The sequence below is a fragment of the Chinchilla lanigera genome, unplaced genomic scaffold, assembly GCF_000276665.1.
Source record: "Chinchilla lanigera isolate Chin_1 unplaced genomic scaffold, ChiLan1.0 scaffold00054, whole genome shotgun sequence".
Classification (NCBI taxonomy): domain Eukaryota; kingdom Metazoa; phylum Chordata; class Mammalia; order Rodentia; family Chinchillidae; genus Chinchilla; species Chinchilla lanigera.
The window spans coordinates 13,521,735-13,543,683 of NW_004955455.1; the positions used below are offsets into that span (position 1 = coordinate 13,521,735).

Sequence of the window (21,949 nt, forward strand, 5' to 3'; positions counted from 1 at the left end):
GGCCCCAGACCAGGGCCCAGGCATCAGGAACTTGAGGGGTGGGGCCCCAACTCGGTGTTTCAGTGAGCTCCCTGGGACTTCAAGTGTGTGTTCAAGTTTGAGATCCTCTGGCAAGAAGGATTTGTGGGCACGAAATTTCATTGGGCCCACCAATGAATACCTTTTATGTTTATTTGAGTACATGTATTCATCAGCTTTCCAGCACTGTGACCAAATACTTGAGAGAAATATCTTAAAGGAGGAAAGGTTGATTTTGGCTCATAGATTCATGGGTTTCAGCCCATGGTCAGCTGGCTCTATTGCTTTAGGCCTAAGGTGAGGCAAAAACTTCCTGGTGGAAGTGGGTGGCAGAGGAGAGCTGCTCTCCTCATGGTGACCCAGAAACAGAGAAAGGAAGAAAGCTTCCTCCTTCCTTGGCTTTCGTTTCATGCAGGCCTCTACCTAGTGGAAGGTGTTGCCTACATTCAGGGTGAATCTCCCCTGTCACTTTATGGTCCCACCTGCCAATCATTTCCAGAAATGCCCTCACACCGTGTGCTTTTTCATTTCCTAGGCGTCCCTCAGATCAATCAAATTAGCAATCCAGATTAAGCATCACAGTGTGTGTGTCTGACTCGGAGTAGGGTACGTGTGACTGTGGATGCCTCGTCTGCCTTGTGTATGCAGTTGTGGGCTATCACTCATGGGAGAGAGAGATAGGTCACTTCATCACAGCTAGAATCCAAACAGAGGTGCACATTTAAAAAATGTGTACTCACTTTAGACCCTGAAAGCAATCCTACAAGAGGTGGTGACACTGTCCGCATTTCACAGATGAGGAAACAGGTGCAGAGAGGTGAGGTCAGGACCTAAGCCCTCACCTGACTGTCCTTGTCATGCTGCTTGATGTCTTGCTTAACACACCTCATCTCCCCTCTGCCACCTCATGACCCTTGGAGTCATGGGCTGCCTCCTACTTGTCCTTCAACCATAAAATAGGGGAAATCTTGTCATCTTCCCTGGAGCTCCTGTGTCAGGATTGAATTAGGTAACAGAGGGCTGGCCTTTGGAGTAGTGTGTGGTGCACGGTAAACTTTCCATGAAGGGTGACTGCAATCATTGTCACTGTTATTTATTTATTTTTGTGTGCATTGAGTACCAGGCACACAGCAACCACCATCCAGTAAGCTCAGTAAATATTTATTGAATTCAGTCATTTGTGAAATCATTTCATCCTTAAACACAATGGATTTTACTTTGCTGTTTCTCTTTCAAAAACCCATTAGCATTTTTGGGGTCATTATTACTTTTACTTTCTGAATCAATGATTCTGAGCTGAGTGTCACTGTAGGTAATCTGGCTGTTCCTGGTGTCCTTTCCTCAGCCAGCCTGTCCCTGGTGTTGCTGTGAGAATGAAAGCAAGGTGGTGCACACAGAATGTCTAGCGCAGCTCGCAGTACACAGTAGGTACTGTAACAAGGTTAGTTTCCTTATTGAGCCTTGACAGTAAGGTATCCAGCAGTTCTGACTGCATGATAAGAAGAGTTATTCCAGGCACAGGAAAAGAAGCCAGAAACCAGCCAAGGCTTCTCAAATCTTACAAGCACTTGGTCTACATTGAGAGCTCAGTAAAGATTCATGGAATGAATAATAAAGTGTTTTATTCTGTTTTCTGTTGCTATAACTGAATGCCACAGACCAAGTAATTAATAAGAATAGTGGTTCATGATTTGGAGGCCAAGAAGTCCAAGAACATGGTGCCGAAATCTTGTGAGGGTCTCGTGTTGCATCATAACATGGCAGAGGGCACCCCATGGTTCAGGTCTCTGTTCTTCTTTTTATAAAGCCACTAATCCCATCATGAGAGCCCCATCCTCATGACCTCATCTAACCCTAATTACCCCATGTTGGTCAGCTTTCCATTGCTATAATAAACACCTGAGCCAGCCAATTTATAGAAAGAAAGGTTTATTTTGGCTCACGGTTTTAGAGACTCACTCCATAATAGCTGGCCCATAGTTTTTTAGCCCTGTAGTAGGGCAGCACAACATGGTGGGAATATGTGGTCCACCCAAACTGCTTACCTCACTGCAAAAAAACAAAAAAGAGAGAGGAAGAGCCTACGGTCCCACAAGCCCCTTCAAGAGCACACCTCCAGTGACCTAAAGTCCTCTCACTAGGCCCCACCCATTAAAGATTCCACCAGCTGGAGACCAAGCCTTTAACAAATGGGCTTTGGGGGACACTTTAAGATCCTAACCATAGCACTTCCCAAAGGCTCCACCTCCATTTGCCATGAACACATTCATACCATTGCAGCAACTGAGTAATTCCAGTTTGGGGCCCTATCTCCTGGCATCAGACTGCCATGTCAGGTTAGTAACTAGAGATAGGAGAATACTAACTAAGATGAACTGCATTGCTAATATCTGGGCATGCATGGTTTCACTTGATCTGTGATTTTTATCAGTTAAAAAGTTTAATGATTGTTTAGACCTGGAAGGGTATTTTTAATGATGCATTTGTTTTTTTATCCTTGGATTTGGCAGCATTGTCTTTCAGAAACATCCCTTGGAAGCATCATTGGAAGAATGCTTGAGCTCCAGTTGCAGGCTGGGTGTCGGGAAAGGAAAGCTGCTGGGAAGGCCCACTTGTGTAGGTCTCCCTTGGGTCATATGAGTAGAATATTTTATCAGCGTCAACTTTGTGCTGCACTGGTATGAGGATGTGGGCCTCGGCCTCTAGGAGTTCAAGGTCTAATTTGCAGACATGGCAGGTCTACAACAGAGATGCAGTGAGTTTGTTACTTGAGGGGTGGTCACCATTGCCATGGGATTGGAGATGGTACTGTCTTTGGGATAAATCCTCAGTGCTCTACCTTGGCCCACAGTTCCTGCCCACCTCTCCTCTGCCTCCTTGCTGTCCCCACTGCCTGCACCCTGGCCCACTTGTTCCTTGTCTTTCCTCCAGTGGGTCACACCTAGTGCTGTGGCTTCAACATTTGTTCTTCTTTCTTTACCTAAATAAGTACTGCTCATCCTCCATATTCCAGCTCAGATGATACTCACTGAGCAAGCCCCTCCAAAACCACGACACTGTCACAAATTAATTAAGGTGGGATTCCTGTCTACTGCCTGTCTCTCCTTTTGGATCTGTGCTAGACATTGGGTGTCCAAGACATATATCACTTAAGCCATATATGTAGTTTTAAATGTTCCAGGAGTCACATTAAAAAACCTCTTAGAACTCAGATTATATTAATGTTTTTATCACCATAAGATGCGCAGAAGAAAACTGACCATTTCTAAGTGTACAGTCCAGCGGCATGAGACACATGGCATGAGATCCAGTAGTAAGAGATGCAGTCACATTGTTGTGATGCTGTTATTGTTTGTGTCTAGGTGTCCCCCAAAGCCTCATGTAGTCATGGGGGCAGGATTCTAAAATTTTTGATTGACTTATGGTCCAATACTGGGGTTATGGGTGTGAGTGTTACACCCACCCTGGGTGGGAAGCCTGCATACAATATAAGGGAGGGAAGGAGTCTTGATTTTTGCTGCTCCTCCCTTTTTGTTCTTGCTGCTTTTGTTGTTTTCCTGCCACCATGAACTGTTGCCCTCTGCCATGTGCCTCTCTGCCTTGGAGACAGCTGAGTATGGACTGAAACCTCCACAAACTGTGAGCAAAATAACATTTCCTTCCTTAATTTTGGGTGTCAGGTATTTTGTCTTAGCAATGAGAGAAACATAACCAAGACAGTATTTGGTACCAGGAGTGGGGTCATTGCTGTGACTATACCTGACCATGTGGTTCAAGAGCCTTTGGAAATGGCTTGTGGGAAGTGTTTGGAAAAGTTCAGAGATTTCACCTGAAAGAGAAGTGCTAGAATGCCTTTGGCCATTCTGTATGGGAGATCCTGGTCAGAGCTCAAAAGACAAAAAGGCTGAGATAAATCCTGCCAGTAAAGGCCAGGTTCAGGAGGTTTCTGCTGCGAAGAAGGACTACATTGGTTGCTGGACTCCAGATGATGTGTGTTATGGCTTGGAAGATAGTTTGTCTGCATTTTGCTCCTGTCCAGAGACTTTACCTGAGACTGAGATTAAGGGCAGTGAACTAATTAATTTGGCAAAAGAAATTTCAAGGCAATTGAATGTTGAGGTGGTGGCATGGCTGTAGTTGGGGGCTTTTAGCCACATTTATGTTGAGAATCAAGAGCAAAGAGCCCAGCAGAATGATTTAAAATGTTGTGAGTTTGGCCAGGAAAAAAGCTCCAGTAAAGCTGTGGCCTGCAGATATAGAGCTGAGGAGATCTCCATTGCTGAGAAGGAACAGGAGATTATAAAATATGGCCTAAGGACATCACAAGAAACAGTAAGTCCCCACCCTTTGCAGCCTCAAAACTGCAAGGGTGAAAGACTTTGCTTTGAGGAGAAAGCCACAGAGCACCATGCTCCAGAATGGCGACAACCACACTATGTTCCAGAATAGAGGTAGAGAACACACAACACAAGAAGGTATGAAACAAACCTAACGCTTGTCACTCAGGGGAGCAGAGTGATAGAGCTGCAGAAAGTTCTGGAATTAGAAGAGCCCCAGAGGTGAGGTTTCTCCAGCGTGGCCCCTCTTGCCGACAGCTCTGTCCTGTGGTAGGCGTGGGAACCGGGCTGCCTCTAATGGGGCTCCCCAGGGCACTCTTCTTTCTCAGGTGTAGAGCCAGAGGGGGCAGGATCAAGGATGGACATCTTGGTACCCTCTTCCTCTGGCCACCAGGCTTCATTTCTCAGTGAGGGTAGCCCTGATATGACTGGAATCTTGGTCATGTGAAGGCTTAGCCCACCTAGCTTTTTACCTGACTTAAAAATGGGTAGTGCATATGATTTTTAACCTTTTGACCCTGGCTTGTTTCACTGAATGTGATGGTTACTAGTACCTTTTATTTTCCTTCAAATGGTATTTCATTCTTCTTTATGGCTGAGTAGTATTTCACTGTGTATAAATGCCACATTTTCTTTATCCATTCATCTGTGGACAGGCACGCAGGCTGTCTTTAGTCTTTTTGGGATCCTGCCCAAAAGCAGTATCGCTAGCTGAAGTTGTATTTCTGGGTTTAATTTTTCATGGAATCTCCATACCGATTTCTTAATTTTTTTCCATTTTGACAACTTTGGGTGTCTTTTTTGAATTTAAATTTTTATGAGCACATGTTTGCAGTATGTCATGGTGACATTCATGGGGACTTAGTACACAGACACAACACAACATAATTCTTCTTTTCACCTCCTTCCCCTATCCCTCCTTCTCTTGGTCTCCTTTCCTTTTGCAGAAGTCTGTCTCCCTATTTCTTGTTATCTGTCTTTTCCTTTGTTCCTTAATTTATTTATACTATGGCTCTCTCATATCAGGGAAACCATGCAATTTTAAATTTGTGTGTCTGATATATTTCTCAAGGTGCATCCATTTTCCCACAAGTGACTCAAGTTCATCCTTTTTTTGGCAGAGAGGTATTCCACTGTGCATAAGTACCACAGTTTCTTTAACTGTTCATCTGTTGGTAGACATATCGGCCACTTACAAGATTCAGCTATTGCGGGCTGTGCAATAAACACGGGTGTGTGTGTATCACTGTGATACGATGTCTTTAACTCTTTCAGGAAGATAGCCATAAGGGGGAATAGCTGGGCCAGGTGGAGTGATTATTCTAGTTTACATTCCCACCAAGGATGTGGCAGAGTTCCTTTTTCCTCACCTCCTTACCGGCATTTGGCTGATCTTTTGTATTCTTAATGTTAGCTCTTCTGAGTGGGGTGAGATGGAATCTCAATGTAGTTTTAATTTGCATTTCTCTGATGGCTAGAGATGTTGAACATTTTTTCACATACATTTGGGTTATCTGAGCTTCTTTCACATACTCTTTGGTTATCTATTCAGTTGATTTGCCCACTTTTTTATAGGAGAGGGGGGAGGACACAAGTGGGGGTAGGTTATTGTGATTGAAATTGATTAGGATATGTGAAATGCTAATGTAATAGTAACACATATTTATGAAATATAAGAATAAAAAGGGTGGTGTAATCATCACCCCTCATGTATGGTTTTGCTTTTTGTCACTGTGACACACAGTCAAAAATATTAAATGGGAAATTCCAGAAATAAAGCAATTCATAAGTTTGAAATTGTCAATTGTTCAGAGTAGGGTGATGAAATCTTGAGCCATCTTGCTCCAGCTTGCCTGGGACATGAATCATCCTTTTGTCCAGAGTATCCATATGGTGTGTGCTACCCACCCAACAGTCACTTAGTTGCCCCCTTGAGGATCTTAATGGTTGTTCATGTATCATTGTGCTTGGTTCAAATAACCTTTGTTTTAACAATGGCCCCAGACACAATAGTAGTGAAGCTGATAATTTGGATATGCCTGAGAGAAGCTCTAAAGTGTTTCCTTTAGGTGAAAAGATGACTTAAAAAGGAAAGAAAAGCAAGGAGTAGTGTTACATGCCTGTAATCCCAGCACTCTGAGGCTGAGGCAGGAGGATTGCAATCCCTACTACTACATTAAAAAAAGCATATACCTAAGTAGTATGTAAATATGTACTGCCAGCTTCTGTGCCAGGCATGGGGGTGATGCAGTGGTCAGAAGTTCATCTAGTCTCTGTCTCTATATTCCAGCCAGGAAGGCAGATGATAAACAAAGAAACAAATAAGTACATTCCATGCTTAATGTTGATGGAGTCCATATTTTGTGAATTCACCTACTTGCTAAAGTTGATTTGTAACCCCCAAATCAATCCTTGCACGTGCAGAGGGATGCATCTTATGCATGTTTATCCTGTGATAAACTTACTCTAGGGTGGAGCAAGGCAACACGGTGCCTGCCTATGTCCGCTTATAAAGTGAGCAAGAGTCCAGAAATGCAGCTTCAACTTAGTGTCACGTTTCTACGTTTGTTGTGCTCTTTGTCAGTGGTCTCCCTGGGTAAAATGGCCCGTGGATAGGACAGTGCTGAAGTGCTGTCCTTTGTCCCTGACAGCAAGGAAGCTGTGATATGCCTTATGGAAAAAGTGTGTGTGTCGGGCAACATTTATCACTTGGGATGGAGTCACACAGTCCTGCGGCTGTGGGCTCGAGGTTAGTGAATCAGCTACATAGGTTAAACAGGGTGTCTTTAAACAGAGACGCAGGTAAAACAAGATGGGGTACGCATCCGTGGGTGAAAACTCGTGACTAGAGGCACACAGGAACCTAATGCCGAATCTCTCCTGGGAGCACTGTTTGGAATCTGCTAATCTAATGTTTGCAGCACGTTGTAGAACAAAATCACCAGGACAACTGAATGTGTAACACAGGGATCCCATTCAATGGCAAGGGCTGGGAGGTAGGTGAATCAAGAGGAGAACGGAGGGTAGCTGGCGTGGGCTGGGACACAGGGATCTGCTTTCCAACGCACTGTCCCTCCACTCCACCCTGAAGTCCATGGTAGGCTCTTGGGAACTGCAATGTCATGGTCATGGTCATGGTCACTGGCATTCAGCACCTTGGTTCCTTGGAGCCGGTCGTAGCCACCATCAGATCTGATTTCCTGCAGCAGCACTGACACATTTAAATGAGTGTGGAAAATGGCTTCCTGAGAGTTGCCTCTGGACTTAACACCCTAAACCTGGGCTTATGTGAGTGCAGGCTGCAGTTCATGCCTCCCTGGCTTGGCTCAACTCCCTACCTACAGGATAGGACTCTGCTGTCTTGCAGAATTGCAATGTGGGTGCTCTTCCATTGCAGTGCTTCTGATGTGGACTCTAACTGGGACTAACCAGGAATGTCCAGTGGGTGGTGGTCGTGGCTCCCTTCATGTCAGAGATGGAGCAGTCCGTCACAATATTGGTTGAGCCTGACAGTTAACAGAATAGGTTTTCAAACAGTGTTTGCCTGGGACAGGGGAAGGAATGTGAGGTTTGTAGTTGGATACATGTGGAACTTTTTAGACGAGTGACCTTGGGAACATTCTTCCTCTTCCCTGGGGCTGAGTTTCTCTATCTGAAAAATGGGTCTCATAATACACACTGTGGATTCCATGGAGCCCATAGTATCCAGCATTGAATATAGTTCCAGGAATATGCTTGAAATCAGTTGGAAATGGGGAGGTATCTTCTTGGGTGGCTGAGAGGATGAATTCAGATGTGCTGTAAGTTGGATGGCCACCTAGAGAATGGGATCTGCCGTCAGACCAAAGAGGTGGGGGTCTTGGCTTTTGGAAAATGACTGCTTTTCCAGAGCCTTGATATCTCCCCAGCCTCACAAGATTGTTGTGAGAATGAAATGATGTAAGGTCCAAGTATGAGGCTGAGAGGAGATGGTACTGATGGCTGTCCTGCAATAAGAATCCAGGGGACATTATGGCAATGTTAAAAGTACTTTGTTAAGAGCTCACTTGGCCGGGCATGGTGGCACACACCTGTAATCCCAGCACTCAGGAGGCTGAGGCAGGAGGATCATTGTGAGTTTGAGACCAGCCTGGGCTACAAAGTGAGCTCAAGGCCAGCCTGAACTACATAGCGAGACCCTGTCTCAAAAAGACAAAAAAAAAAAAGAACTCACTTGGACGGTGATGATGGTGGCCATGATGACAATGATAGTGATGAGATAAAAATTTGTAATATGGAAAAATTGGAACCATAGGTGGTAAAAATGTAAAATGGTGCAGGCGGTTAAAGAGAGTTGCCGTGTGAGCCTGTAATAGGTATGTAATTTTTTTTTTTTCTGGTACCAGGAATCGAACTCAGGACCTTATGCTTGCCAGGCAGGTGCTTATGGTGCTGAGCTATATCCCTGGCTGTAATAGGTATATACCCAAAGTAGCAGATGTCCACACAAATATTTGTACATCTCTTTTCATTTCTTTTATTCTCTCTATCATCATCGTCATCAGCATCACCACAAACATTACACATAGTCACCAAAAGGTTGAAACAACTAAAAGCCCATCAGCTGCTGGATACATGAGCAAAATATAGCATATACATGTCACTCAGCTGTAAAAAGGAAGTACTGACACATAGTATAACATGGGTGAACTTGAAAACGTTATTCAAAGTGAAAGAAGCCAGACACCAATGACTATGTATTGTATGATTCATTTTATAGCAAATACCCAGAGGAGACATATCTATAGAGACAGAAAGCAGGTTAGTGGTTGCCAGAGGCTGGCGGAAGAGGGGAGAGCGAACTACTGTGAGTGGGTATGGGGTTTTCGTCTGTGCACGATGGAAATGTTCTGGAACTGTAGAGAGGTGTTGGTTATGCAACACTTTGAATGTGCTAAATGCCACAGAGTTCTACACTTTAAAATGCTTCATGTGACTTGTACCTTTTTAAAGAAGAACTTTGATAAAATAGAAAGCTACCCTGAAGTTAGTGACGGAAGGTAAATGTCACCAGATGTCCTGGTGGGTCATGAAATTGTGGATATCCTAGAGAGGAGGAACTGGATGGCATTACTGAGTCGGAGCCTGTGCCCGCCCCCCTGCCCTGTCCTAGCTCCTTGGTGACCTGCACAGACTGAGGCCACTACATCTCTTTGGTTCCATGTGGAGATGTCCTGGGGGAGGAGACAGTATCCAGCAGGACACACAGTTTGACCAGATGCCAAGTCTTACCAATGTCAAATCGCTTTAGTGATAGATGGTATTTTTTATTTGTCTTTACTTTGATTCCTCTTGCGTGTGTTATGAACTGGAAATTCAAAGTCCTTCCTGGGTTTTAGGTTGCATGCTTTCTACATGATGTATTTTGCCAGGGAGGGTCAGAAGGAGTAGCTCCTGAGGCTGCTCCTGATTGTGGGGCTGTCTGACGAGGTCTTGCATTTCCTGAGCGGGCTCAGGGGAAAAGTCTTAATGTTGAGGGGTACAGACCTGGGCTGGAAACCCCAACCTACTGCTTATTAGTTGTGTGACCTAGAGCATCTCATTCTTCTAAAGAATCCTTGGTTTCACCCGATGTAAGATGGAGACACCGGCAGCATTTCCTCCCTGGGGTATTGTGAAGATACCATGAAGTGATTCATGTAAAATACTTGGAATAGTATTTGGCACATAATATGTACTCAATAAATAGTAACTATTATTAGCAAATAATGGTAACAATATCAATCAGTATTGAAGGTTGAGACCAGAAGTGGTTTGGATTTCAGTTTTTTTCCCCCTAGATTTTGCAGTATTTACATTCACATAATGAGATATCTCAGGGAACAGGACCCACATCTAAACACAAAACTCGTTCACGTTTCATCCACTGCTTGCACAGGCAGACTGGAAGGACTTTTATACAGTATTTTTAGTGTGCCTGCGTATTTACTGTTAACCTATCACAGGCGGTCAGACGTGGAATTTTCCACTTGTAGCAGCACTGGAAAAGTTTCAGATTTTGGATTTGGGGATTAGGAATGAATGCTCAACCTGTGTTAGCAATTGTTACTGTTACAATTATTTGCTCTCCCCACGAGGAGGAACATTTTCACACAGTGTCTAAAAGTTCTGCTTCCTGCAAGAAAGTTGTAAGGATGAAACTACCGAGTGTGTTGAGATATTCATGAAAGTTGCAAGCAGCAGTAATCCTGGAACAGGGGCTCCCTCCATCTGTCCCTCTGAAAAGCTAAAGCAAAAACACATTCTGCTGTGGGCTCTGAAATGCAGATAAATTCTAAGCCACGTGTTAGCCTGTTTATACAATTTTAATGGGAAGGGACAAAAAAGTCAGACACTTGCCTAGACTTCCCGAAATAATTTTCTTCTTCAAGAACAGCCTTTATTTCCCCTGCTCCCTTATCAGGAAATGTCAAAATAAAAACCCCTACACCTTCAAATGCCTTTAATCAATCCTCAGACCTTTCATTTCTTCAAACCTATTCCCTTTTCCCCGCCCATTTCTAGACTTGAAATAAAATGATTTTCCAGGAACGGATGACAAGATAGGAAGGGTGACGATTAATAACCCCCGGAGCCCCTTGCTGCCACACCTTCTCCATTTAAAATGAAAAATTACCTTTTTTCCCCTCAGACTTTATTAAAAAGAGGATCAAAAGGGAGAGTGTAGCGTTGATATAATACAGTCCATCCGTGAGGCACTTTTGAAGCTTCCACAGAGAGGAGTCGAATCCCCATCAATTTACCAGCTGGCAATTTGGGTAATGAAACAAGACTTTTTGCTTCTTTGTCCCACACACTTTTGATTTTCAAATGCAGGGATGAAGAGGGAGAAAATTTCATGGGGCTGGGAAAGAGAAGGGGTGAGCTTTTCCTTCTTCCCTCTTATCTGTCAGACTACAACAACTTTAAGGAAGGCACCTGAAACATGGGGACAACCCGGTGTCTCACTGGACTCAGTGCAGTGCCTGCCTGCCTGCCTGCCTGCCTGCCTGCCTGCCTGTCTGTCTGTCTGTCTGTCTGTCTTTGGAGGAACTCCAGGTTTCGGGGAGCAGTGGGTCCTTGCTCAGCTGCATGGTGCCATGTGACAAAGAGGGAGAGTGAAGCTGTAGGATCCTATCAGCTCTGGGAGTTGAGCCAAGTCCTTTCATTTATCCAGTACTCACCACTAAAATACATTCATGACCCTTACTCTCCAGGGAGGCCGGAGGAGCTCTGAACCCCCTGTGAGACTGGTAAGGGCCCTCCAAATCCTAACTTGTGTGTGACAGCTCCTGACCAGTGTTCAGCATGTGTTGATTCCAAGCTGAGGGCTGTGTGATTTTTCTAGGGCCACAGTGACAAAGTCACTACACACTAAGTTCGCTTAAGACAGTGGATATTTATTTATACACAGTTCTGGGGGCTGGAAGTGTGAAATCAAGGTGTCTGCGGGTCACATTCCCCCTGAAGTCTCTGGGGGACATCTGTCCCGGCCCTCTGTGTCCCCAGCTTCTGGTGGGTGCTGGCCGTCCTCCGTGTCCCTTGGCTTGAGCTGTGTCACTCCAGTCTCTGCCGCTGTCTTCACTCTACCTTATCTGTGCGTCCCCTCCTCCTCGGGTGAGGACGCCAGGCGCTGGGCTGGGGAGCCCCTCATCCAGTGTGAACTCACCTTGTCTGCACGTGGGGCAGTGTGGGGTAGGACTTCGCGGGACACAATTCAACCCATGATATGGGCTCAGTAGCCTTCAGTACCATGAGTTTGCCGTCTGTGGCGGCAGGGAGCACCTGGAAAATGAAGGATGAGGACTGACTGGTTTTTGAGCACCTGCTCCACATCAGGTACAAGGCATTTTATGTATTATTTTATTTCACTTTTGAGACATTACTGAAGAATCTGGAATAGTTGGCTTTACCTATATTTTACAGATATTTAGACACCACTGGCTATGCGCTAGGAATTAAGCTAAGCACTCTACTTGCCACAGAGCAATCTAGGGGAAAAAAAAAACGAACAAAAAACAAAAAACACCCTTGTCATTATTCCCATTTCACAGATGAAAAGACTGAGTCACAGCAAGGCAATGGAAGGACAAGTTAATTCCAAAGTGTTCGTGTGGCAGAGGTTCGGGTGTCCTGTACATGGTAACAAAATAAACCCTGCTACTTTGTTGCTTGATATCAATCCTTGTTCTTTCTGTGTGGAAACCAAAACTTCCTAATGCAGAGATGCCTCACTTCTTGTGGGTGATGCTGTAAAGACACACCCTCCCTGAACCGCCTGTAACTCAGGGTCATGAGATGTCTGCTCTGGAGATTCAGGATCAGACAGGAGAGAAGACAGAAAGTGAATATGATTAAATCATGTCATGTCTTTGTAAAAAAAAAAAAAAAAGAAGAAGAAAAAGAAAATCTAAGATGAACCTGACACTGTCTTGGGTAGACTCTGGAGATTTTAAAATTTAATGATCCATCCTCGCAGGCTAGAAAAATAACTTCTTCCTGGGGCATGATCCCACAATTTCTGGGGAGAAGAGGCAGGTGAGGGTCAGCCACATCCTGCCCATCTCCCACGAGGCATCCTGCAGGAACCTGGGACTTGGCCTGACCTAGCCATCTCCCCGGGCTCACGTCTGTTTCCCGTATTTCCTAATGCTGTGTTCAGTGCTGCAGCCACCGTGGGGACCGCACTAGCAAGGGGACATCAACCTGGACTTACGAGTCATGGTTGAGGGTACAGAGCACACCCAAACTCCAGCTGCCTTTTTTCCTGGCTGTGTGGCCTCCAGCAGATCACTTAACCTCTCCGTGTCTCAGTTTCCTCATCTATAAAACAGTGCTTTTTGCTTATTCCAGAGACTGCTTGTGTGGTTATATAACCTCGTACATGTAAGTTACTTGGAACAATACTGTCAAGTACAGCGCTTAGTAAGTTCTCCATAGATGTTAGCTATTTAGGGGGCTTACACAGAGTCAGTGACCCTCTCTCCATCTTTGTTGCCTTATGTATCCCAGGTCCTTCGCATTTCCCATCCAGGGGCCTCCAGCAGCCTCAGGCTGGGCTCCTGCCACCCCCTGGACATGTCCCTCTGCTGCACACAGTGAGTCCTATTGAACACCAAGGACAGATGCCCGCGCTGCCTGTGCACCAAGGATCTGGGGTGGTTTAAAGACCAGAGGACAGGAAGTGTGGGAGGTGTACAGCACCGTCCTTTGCCCTTTGCACAGTGGGCTCCAGGGGCACCAGTAGCAAACTTCAGGAAAAGGATTCCACCCATTGGGCTGGAATCAGGTCATGTATGATAGCAACATCACGGGCAGGGCCCTGGCCATGGCAGAGCCGGGATCACTTCCCAGCACTTTCCTCTTGGAAGAGCCAACCCTTCCCTCGGTGGGAGCTGGATTTAGGGTCCCACTGAAACTTGGCTCGCACCCCACCCTATCCACAATCGGAGGAACACCAGCTCCTGCTTTGATGTGGCCACTGGGCTGGGTCCTCGCCCTGGGGTTGCAGCTGCATGTGGCAGATCCCAGCTTCCTCACGCCTACAAGTACTGACAGATTCACAAGGGGCTCTGGCATCACCTCTGACATAGGAGTCTGCATTTGGACTTGTGAGTACTTACTGATTCATTTAATCACCATGAAATTCACACCATGTACAGTTAACTATTTCAAAGCAAACCACTCCATGGCATTTGGTGCATTCACAGGCTGTGCAAGCACCACCTTTATGTAGTTCCAAAACATTTTCATCTCCCCAGAAGAAGACCCCAAAATTATTGAGGGTTATTTCCCTTCCCCTACTGCCTTCAGCCCCTGACAACCACTAATCAGTTCTCCATCTCTATAGATTTGTCTCTTTTGGATATTTCATTTAAATGGAATAATACAATATGTGACCTTTTGTGCGTGCATTTTTGCACCTTGTGTGATGTCTTCATGGTTCACCCAGGTTGTATCATGAATTAACATTTTGTTCTTTTCATGGCTGAGTTGTAGTTCTTTGAGGGGACAGGCTGCATATCATCTGTCCATTCTTCAGCTGGTGGACATTGGGTGGTTTCTCCCTTTTGGCGATTGCAAATAATGCTGCTATGAACATTTCTGTACAAGTATCTGAATCCTTGCTTTCAGTTCTTTGGGGTCTCTAACTAGGAATGCAATTGCAGTGAGTATGTGTTAGATTGTAGATCTTCCCTGCTAGACTGTGAACCTCTCAAGGACCAGGGAAAGAGATTTCCAGCCACAAGGCTGACACAGTGTATGCGAGAGGAGTCACAGGCATCCAGAACAGATGCTTCAATCATCCACCAGTTGTCTACGTCACTGTCGTGTCTGGGCTCTGTCTGATGATTTGACTCACTTGATCTCATTCTCTTGCTTTACTCTGATATTTGCTCAAATGTTTGTTATCCCCATCTTGCTTTTCTGTGGGTAAAGTAGCCTGTAGGGCTTTTTAATGTTTCTGCCTTAGTTACTTTTTTCTCATTGCCGAGACAAAATACCTGATGCTCAATATTAAGGAAGGAAGGAAGGGTTTATTTAGCTCACAGTTTGTGGAGGTTTCATTCCATACTTGGCTGGCTCCAAGGCAGAGTGGCGCATGCCGCAGGGCAACCATTCATGGCAGCGGAAGATAACAAAAGCAACAAGAGCAAAAGGGGGACGCATGGCAAGCAGCCTCTTTTCTCCCTTACATATGCAAACTATCTGCCCCAGGGCGGGTGTAGCACTCTCACCCATAATCCCAGCATTCAGTCATGGATCAATCATAAACTCTAGAAGCCCACCCTCTGACTGCACGAGGCTTTAGGGGGGGACATCCAGACACAAACCTTAACAGTTTCCATGTCCTTCTTTCCATCCATAGCTGACCATCATGGATGTGATATGCATGATGCAGGATGAACTATGTGTGTTGTTTGTTCCCCCTTCCCTTCCCTCTCTGTTTTCACCCTAACAATGTGAGCTCCCTGAAGATGGGGATTTTTGTACGTTGTGTTCTTCATCGCTCTACTGCAGTGCCTCCAACAGTGCCTGGGTGTAAAAGGTGTTTAGGTATTTGTGAAATAAAAGGTTGAACGAATGCAGTTAACCTCACTCAACTTCTCCAACAAAACCATGGTTGTTCTCCGTTTATGAACCCCAAAATTTAGGCTCAGAGAAGTTAAGTAACTGCCCAAGGTCACAGAGCTGGCTCGTGGAGGATCCAGAATTTTAAGTGGGTCCCTCTGATTCCCTAGCCCATATTCTTTCTGTGTCTCTCAGGGAGGGTGACAGCTGCAGGGATAACACCCAGAGTGGGCTTGTGTTGTAGTAGAAGTGTGAGATAGCTTAAAAGCACAGCTTGTCTCTTCTTAAACATGTTTTATGTAGGCTAATAGAGTGGGTTTATATTCCCTGAACAAAGACATCAATCCAGAGCTTTCTGGGTGCTGGAGAAACTGTATGGGCTTGATTCTCTGTTCCGCCCCTGGCTCAGTTATTGAGTCTCCCTGACATCAGTTTCTCGCTGTCCAAAGAGTGATGATAGCACAGCTCTCAGCACCAGTACACACCCCTAAGTAGGAGATTTTGACATATTACCATAGTGCTGAGGGTTGCAGTCAGAGTAACTGATGTTTACAGCTATCTATTTTGTGCCAAGGACCCCGGCGAACATGTTAGTTGAGTCACTCCATTTGATCCTCATCTTCATCTCTGAAGAAGGTTCTACTATTGTCCCATTTCACAAGTGACAAAGCTAAGATTCAGACAGGCTAGAGGAGTGCCCAAGGTCACAGAGCCTGTAAGAGGGGAAGCAAGATATGGAGCCCAAGTCGTTTGACTCCAGAGCTGATTCTTACCCATTCGGCTGTGTGTGCACATACATATTTGAGGGTAGATGTAATGATGGTGACTTTGGTAGAATGTTCCAGCAAATCTGGGAGAGGGAACAAGGAGATTCTTGTGAGAAACAAGGCCTCTCTTCAGCCATATTCCCATTTGACTGATGTAGGATGGTCTGTGGTCTTCAGCACATGCCGACCGGCTCTCTGTGGCAGACATCTGTATGCCTTGGTTGGGGAGGTGGCTGAGGGCCTGGGTTCATATCCAGGCTGCCAGTTTTCATCTCTGCTGTGATCCTGACACATCTTCATCTCTGCGTATCAGTGTCCTTAGCTACAAAATGGAAAGAAAAATGGCCCTTTGGGCCCAGAGTCACAAAAATGAAGTAAGATGTAAAACAGTTCTGATAGAACAAGTGATGAGCCATCGCGTTATCTTATGACATTTCTTTCCCCTGCAGAAAGAAAGCCGGCTGGAAAGCTGAACAGCCGAATGTTAACAGAGATGATGAGTAGGCCACAGATTAATGTTGCCTTTTTCCTTATACGAACTTTCTAATTTCTTCTGTAATGAATATGGAATAACAAAATGAGTTGTTTTAATTTAAAACGGGGCGGTGAGTCAGTGTTCTTGAAAACAGTTTGTAAACTGGTAAATGCGCCACAAATTAGCTCTTGTTATGGTCGTTATAGTAATTATTATTGTTATTGCCGGTTGGCTATGAGTTGAAATTTCTCTCTGCCCCAAATCCCCTTCCTTTGCCTTCCATGAAAGCACCCACAGGATAACTTCCCCCTGGTCCCTCCGGCTCCGCCTCCCTTGACACTGGCTGGCTTCTCTTTTTGTTGTATGTATATATGTATGTATGAAAAATGTTTAATTAACATAGCTATTGTGCATATTTATGGGCTAGAGCTTGTCATTTCAGTAGATGAACATAATGTGTCCTTATTAGATCAGGGTAATTGGCATTCCATCACCTGAAACACTTACCATTTCTTTGTGCTAGGATCACTCAGAATCTCTACTGGCTATTTTGAATTATTACAGTTAACCGTCATTGACCACCATTACCCTCCTGTGCTATAGAACATCAGAAGTTATTTCTCCTCTCTCCCTGTACCTGTCAGCCGTCCTCTCTGCATCCCTGCACATCCTCCTCACCTCTGGTAACCATTGTTCTACTCTCTGCTTCCCTGTGATCACCTTTGCAGCTTTCACATGTAAGTCAGAACTTGAGGAGTTCGTCTTTCTGTGCCATCTTCTTTTCATCTTTGCTACCCTCCCCCCCGCCCCCAATTTCAGAGCTGGTGTCTTTCATATGGTTCCTAGGATGTCCTTTTTCCAGACACAACTTTCCATGCAGCAGCCTGTGTGATTTTTGAGAAATGAACATTAGGTAAACATTCTTCCAAACTGTCCGTGGCTCCCCATTGAACTTCTATAGAATCCCAACTGCAACCCAGCCCTTCACCTGATGATGCCCGGTCTCTCAGCTGTCCCTTCAGTCTTGTGTGAGGACACCCTTCCCCATGTCACTCCACCTCGGGAACACCACCTTCATAAAGGCACCCAGGAGAGCAAGGGGCTGTCCACTTCAGGTGGTTTTGAGCCTGAACATCTGGTATTATTTGACCCTTCTGTGTTGACATCTCTTAGCTCGGACGTTGCCTGAGACTCTTGTCTTTAGATAGAGTGAGTTTGCAGGTGTGCTATTAATATAGCAAATGAGTAGAAAATGTTAATATGCTATTGGGTTTAATTTTTTTTAAATTTAACTTTTATCAAGGCCAAAAACCTAAATTTATATTCATTACTGTGGGATCTTAAAAGAAATTCTCTATTATTTCTAATAAACTTCTGGAAGACTTAAAATGCAACAACAATAGCAGCAACAGCAGCAGCAGCAGCAAATCAACCTTTCCTCCTCTGGGCCTCTGCCCTCACTGTGCCCGCCACCTGTGTTCCTGGTCCTAGCTGTTGGCATGCTGATCTTCTGGTCCTTCAGATGCCAGCTTGCACATCTCTTCCCTTAGGAGGCTTTCTCTGAGTGCTCTGCTAAAGGAACCTCCCCACCTCTGCTCTTGGATGTCGTTTTTAATTTTTTAATTAAACTTTTTGAGGGACTTATAGATGCACAGGCACTTGTAAGAAATAATACAGAGAGATTCCTCACACACTCTGGTCAGTTGCCCTTAATGCTAACATTCTGCAAAACTAGTGTCCTAGTATTGATGCAGCACACTGACCTTTTTCAGATTTCCCCAATTTTACGCGTACTTGGGTGGTGTGTGTATTTAGTTCTATGTAATTTCCTCAGCTGAGTAGATTCATGTATTCTCCACTGTGGTCAGTGCTGGACTGCATGGCGTTGCTTGTGTTGCTTGCTTGTGTGCTTCTTCCTTTTTCATAAAGGGATTTATTTAGACAGAAATTTAAAAGTATGTACTCAAAGAAATAAAGTGTAGGCCCGAGAGAGAGAGAGAGAGAGAGAGAGAGAGAGAGAGAGAGAGAGAGAGAGAGATTGAGAGATCTGTATTACTTTCTTATAGCCACATCCACTTGCTCCTATGCCCTCCTCCCCCATCCCTAAGCCTTGGCAACCAGCGATCAGTCCTCTTTTTCTAAAATGTAGCCATCTCAAACATGCTATGTAAGTGGAATTAGACAGTGTGTAACGTTTGGGATTAGCCCTTTTCATTTAGTATAATTCCCTGGAGGTCCACCCAGGTTCCTGTTTACGGCCGAGCAGTGGTCCGTGGTTTGCGTGGATCAGAGCCTGTGTAAGCATTCACCGTGGCAGTACTGTTTATCACATCATCCTGTTTCTTTCCCTCCCAGCGCGGTAACCACGGGAAATGCTTCAGCAAGCGTGTCTGTTTGCCTGTCACTGCTCTGCTTTGGCAGAAGGTCAGCCCTGGAGGCCAGGGTCTCGTCTGGGTGCTGCTGTTACCCCTTCACCAAGCACAGTACTTGGCACACAGTTGTCGTTCTGGAGGTGTTAGATGAATGCGCGAATGAGCACTCAGCCACACCCACCCAGAACACAGGGCGGAGACCAAATCCGCGGGCAGGGAAGGGCCAAGCGTGAACTGGACTTCTGGAGAATTTGCATATCTCACGCGAGAGTCAGTAAAATCAGCACAAAAGGGAAAAGTTATTCCTGAGAATACTTTAAGTCACTCAAAAGTGCTGGAACATTTGGAAGCTTAAAAGGGAAGTGATACCAATTTTTATTTGACTCAATATATCAAAATATTATCGTTGCTTTTCTGAGCCTTTGTGCTGTGGAAGGCAACGGAGAGCAGGGATGTGGCATGGGGCAGGGAGTAGCCGAGGGAACAAAGGGATTTCCTTCTCTTTTTGGAGAGGGCCAGAGGGTGTGGCTGGCTTTTGTAAATGTGCTGATGATGGAAGGTACAGATGATGTAACACACATACGACAGAATTTACCAAAGTATAATATGCAAGTGGTGTAACATGTGTAAGATGTGTTATACCTACGATGTGCTGTGACATGAGTATAACATGACATGCACATGAGGTAACGTGCATATGATGTAATGACTATATGGTGTAATATGCATATGTGTCCTGTGTATACGATGTAGTCAGCATATGATGTAAGGTACATGCCATGTAATGTTCATATGATGTGAGGTACATGTTGTACAACATGCGCATGATGTAAGGTGCTATCATGTAAGGTGTATATGATGTGGATATTGTGTAACATGCCTGTAATGTTAGGTACATACAGCGTAAGGAGCATGTCATATAATGTGCATCTGACGTCAGTGCGTATCACGGGGCGTGCGTATTGTGTAATGCGCACGGGATGTCAGGTGCTGTGCATACAGTGTAAGGTGCCTTGCTTCCTCCTGGCTTATCTATTGTCTCTCCGCCCCTTTGTTCCGACTCAGGAGGCAACCTTTCCAAACAAGACTGGACCATCCAGTGGCCCACCACGGAGACGGGGAAGGAAAACAATCCCGTGTGTCCCCCAGAGCCCACGCCGTGGATCCGCACCCACCTCTCCCAGAGCCCCCGAGTCCAGGCCAAGTGCGTCCAGCACTTCTGTCACACCAGCCCCACGCCCGGGGCGCCCGTGTACACTCACGTGGACAGACTCACTGTGGACGCCTACCCGGGCTTGTGCCCACCGCCGCCCCTGGAGTCGGGCCACCGGTCCCTGCCCCCATCGCCCCGGCAGCGGCACACAGTCCGCACCCCACCGCGCACCCCAAATATCGTCACCACGGTGACCCCACCAGGCACGCCGCCCATGAGGAGGAAGAACAAGCTGAAGCCCCCGGGTACCCCGCCGCCGTCCTCTCGAAAGCTGATCCACCTGATCCCGGGATTCACGGCCCTGCACCGGAGCAAATCCCACGAGTTCCAACTGGGTCACCGCGTGGACGAGGCCCACACGCCCAAGTGAGTGCGGTAGTGGGTGCCGGGGCAGGAGCGTCCTGGGCCGTGAGGGCGACCTTCTGGCCCCAGGACCCCTGAATCTGGGAGTCCAGAGTAGACTCCTCTCCCAGCTTTAGTTGAGTGAAAGGTGGCTTTTCTCTGAGGGTTGTGCAAAAAGTGAATAGCATGGACTTTCCCAGAACTGGGCTCCTTCTAAAATGCTATTAATATTCCAGAAATGGGTTGGCAAATGGAGGGTGTGGGCTAAATGTGACCTAGGGCCTGTGTTCGTAAGTGAGATCTGTCAGGACACACGCAAGTTCATTCCTGTAAGAACTGTCTGTAGCTGCTCTTGTGTGACAGTGGGGGAGTTGAGTAAGGCCCATAAGACCCCAAATAGACACCACTTGGCCCTTTGCTAAGGCCTTTGCCGACCCCTGTGGTGTCTTGCCTAGGGCTGTCCCTAGAAATGGGATCCCAGGGCTAATCTATAGATTGCACCCTACTTCTAGAACTGTCCCTAGAAATAGGATGCAATCTATCGATTAGCTTTAAATTTTCTGGTAGCCACTTTGAAATGCATTAAAAAGAAATAACTGATACCCATTTTCATTTGACCCACTATGTCAAAATATTATCATTCCAATGTAGAATGAGGGTAAAATATTATTGCTGGGATGATCTTTTTCTATAATGAGGGCTTTGAAATTTAGCATGGACTTTGTTCCCAAGGCTCATCTCATCTGAGGGTGGAAGGATGATCTGCAGTGGGAGTTGACAGAAGAAGGCCCCCGTGGCCAGGGGAGCCAGGCATGGGATGAAACTGAGAATGGAGAATTAAGCAAGTCAGATGTGGTGGTACATGCCTGTGATCCCAGCTACTTGGGAGGCTGAAGCAGGAGGATTCCAAGTTTGAGGCCAGCCTGAGGAGCTTAGTGAGAACCTGCCTCAAAAAATCAAATAAAACAAAAATCAAGCAGGTGACAGCATTATTCATAACTGCCAAAAGGTGGAAATCACCTGAAAGTTCATCAGCCTGTGAAGAGATAAACAACGCGTGGCCTGTACATATAATGCAATATTATTCAGCCTTGGAAAGGAAGGGAGTTCTGACACCACAGGACGAACCTTGGAATCAGTATGCTAAGTGAGAGGATCCAGACACAAAAGGACGATTAGTGTATAATTCCAGACACGAGGTGCCCAGCGTGGTCAAATCCGTATCGAGAGAAAGCATAGGGGTGGTTGCCAGGGACTGGGGAATTATTACTTAATGGGTACAGATTTCAATTGGGATGGTAAAGCAAACTCTGACCATGGATTATGGAGACGGT

At 45.7% G+C, this 21,949-nt stretch overlaps 1 protein-coding gene across 2 annotated transcripts in view; it reads left to right on the forward strand.

Annotated features, from left to right (window-relative positions):
- Positions 1-21,949, forward strand: part of Ksr2 (kinase suppressor of ras 2) — a 402,376-nt gene that overhangs the window by 146,429 nt on the left and 233,998 nt on the right. For both annotated transcript variants that reach the window (XM_013520300.1, XM_013520301.1), the window contains exon 4: positions 20,126-20,639. In XM_013520300.1, the coding sequence (XP_013375754.1) occupies positions 20,126-20,639 (514 nt within the window). The remainder of the gene's footprint in view (positions 1-20,125; positions 20,640-21,949) is intronic.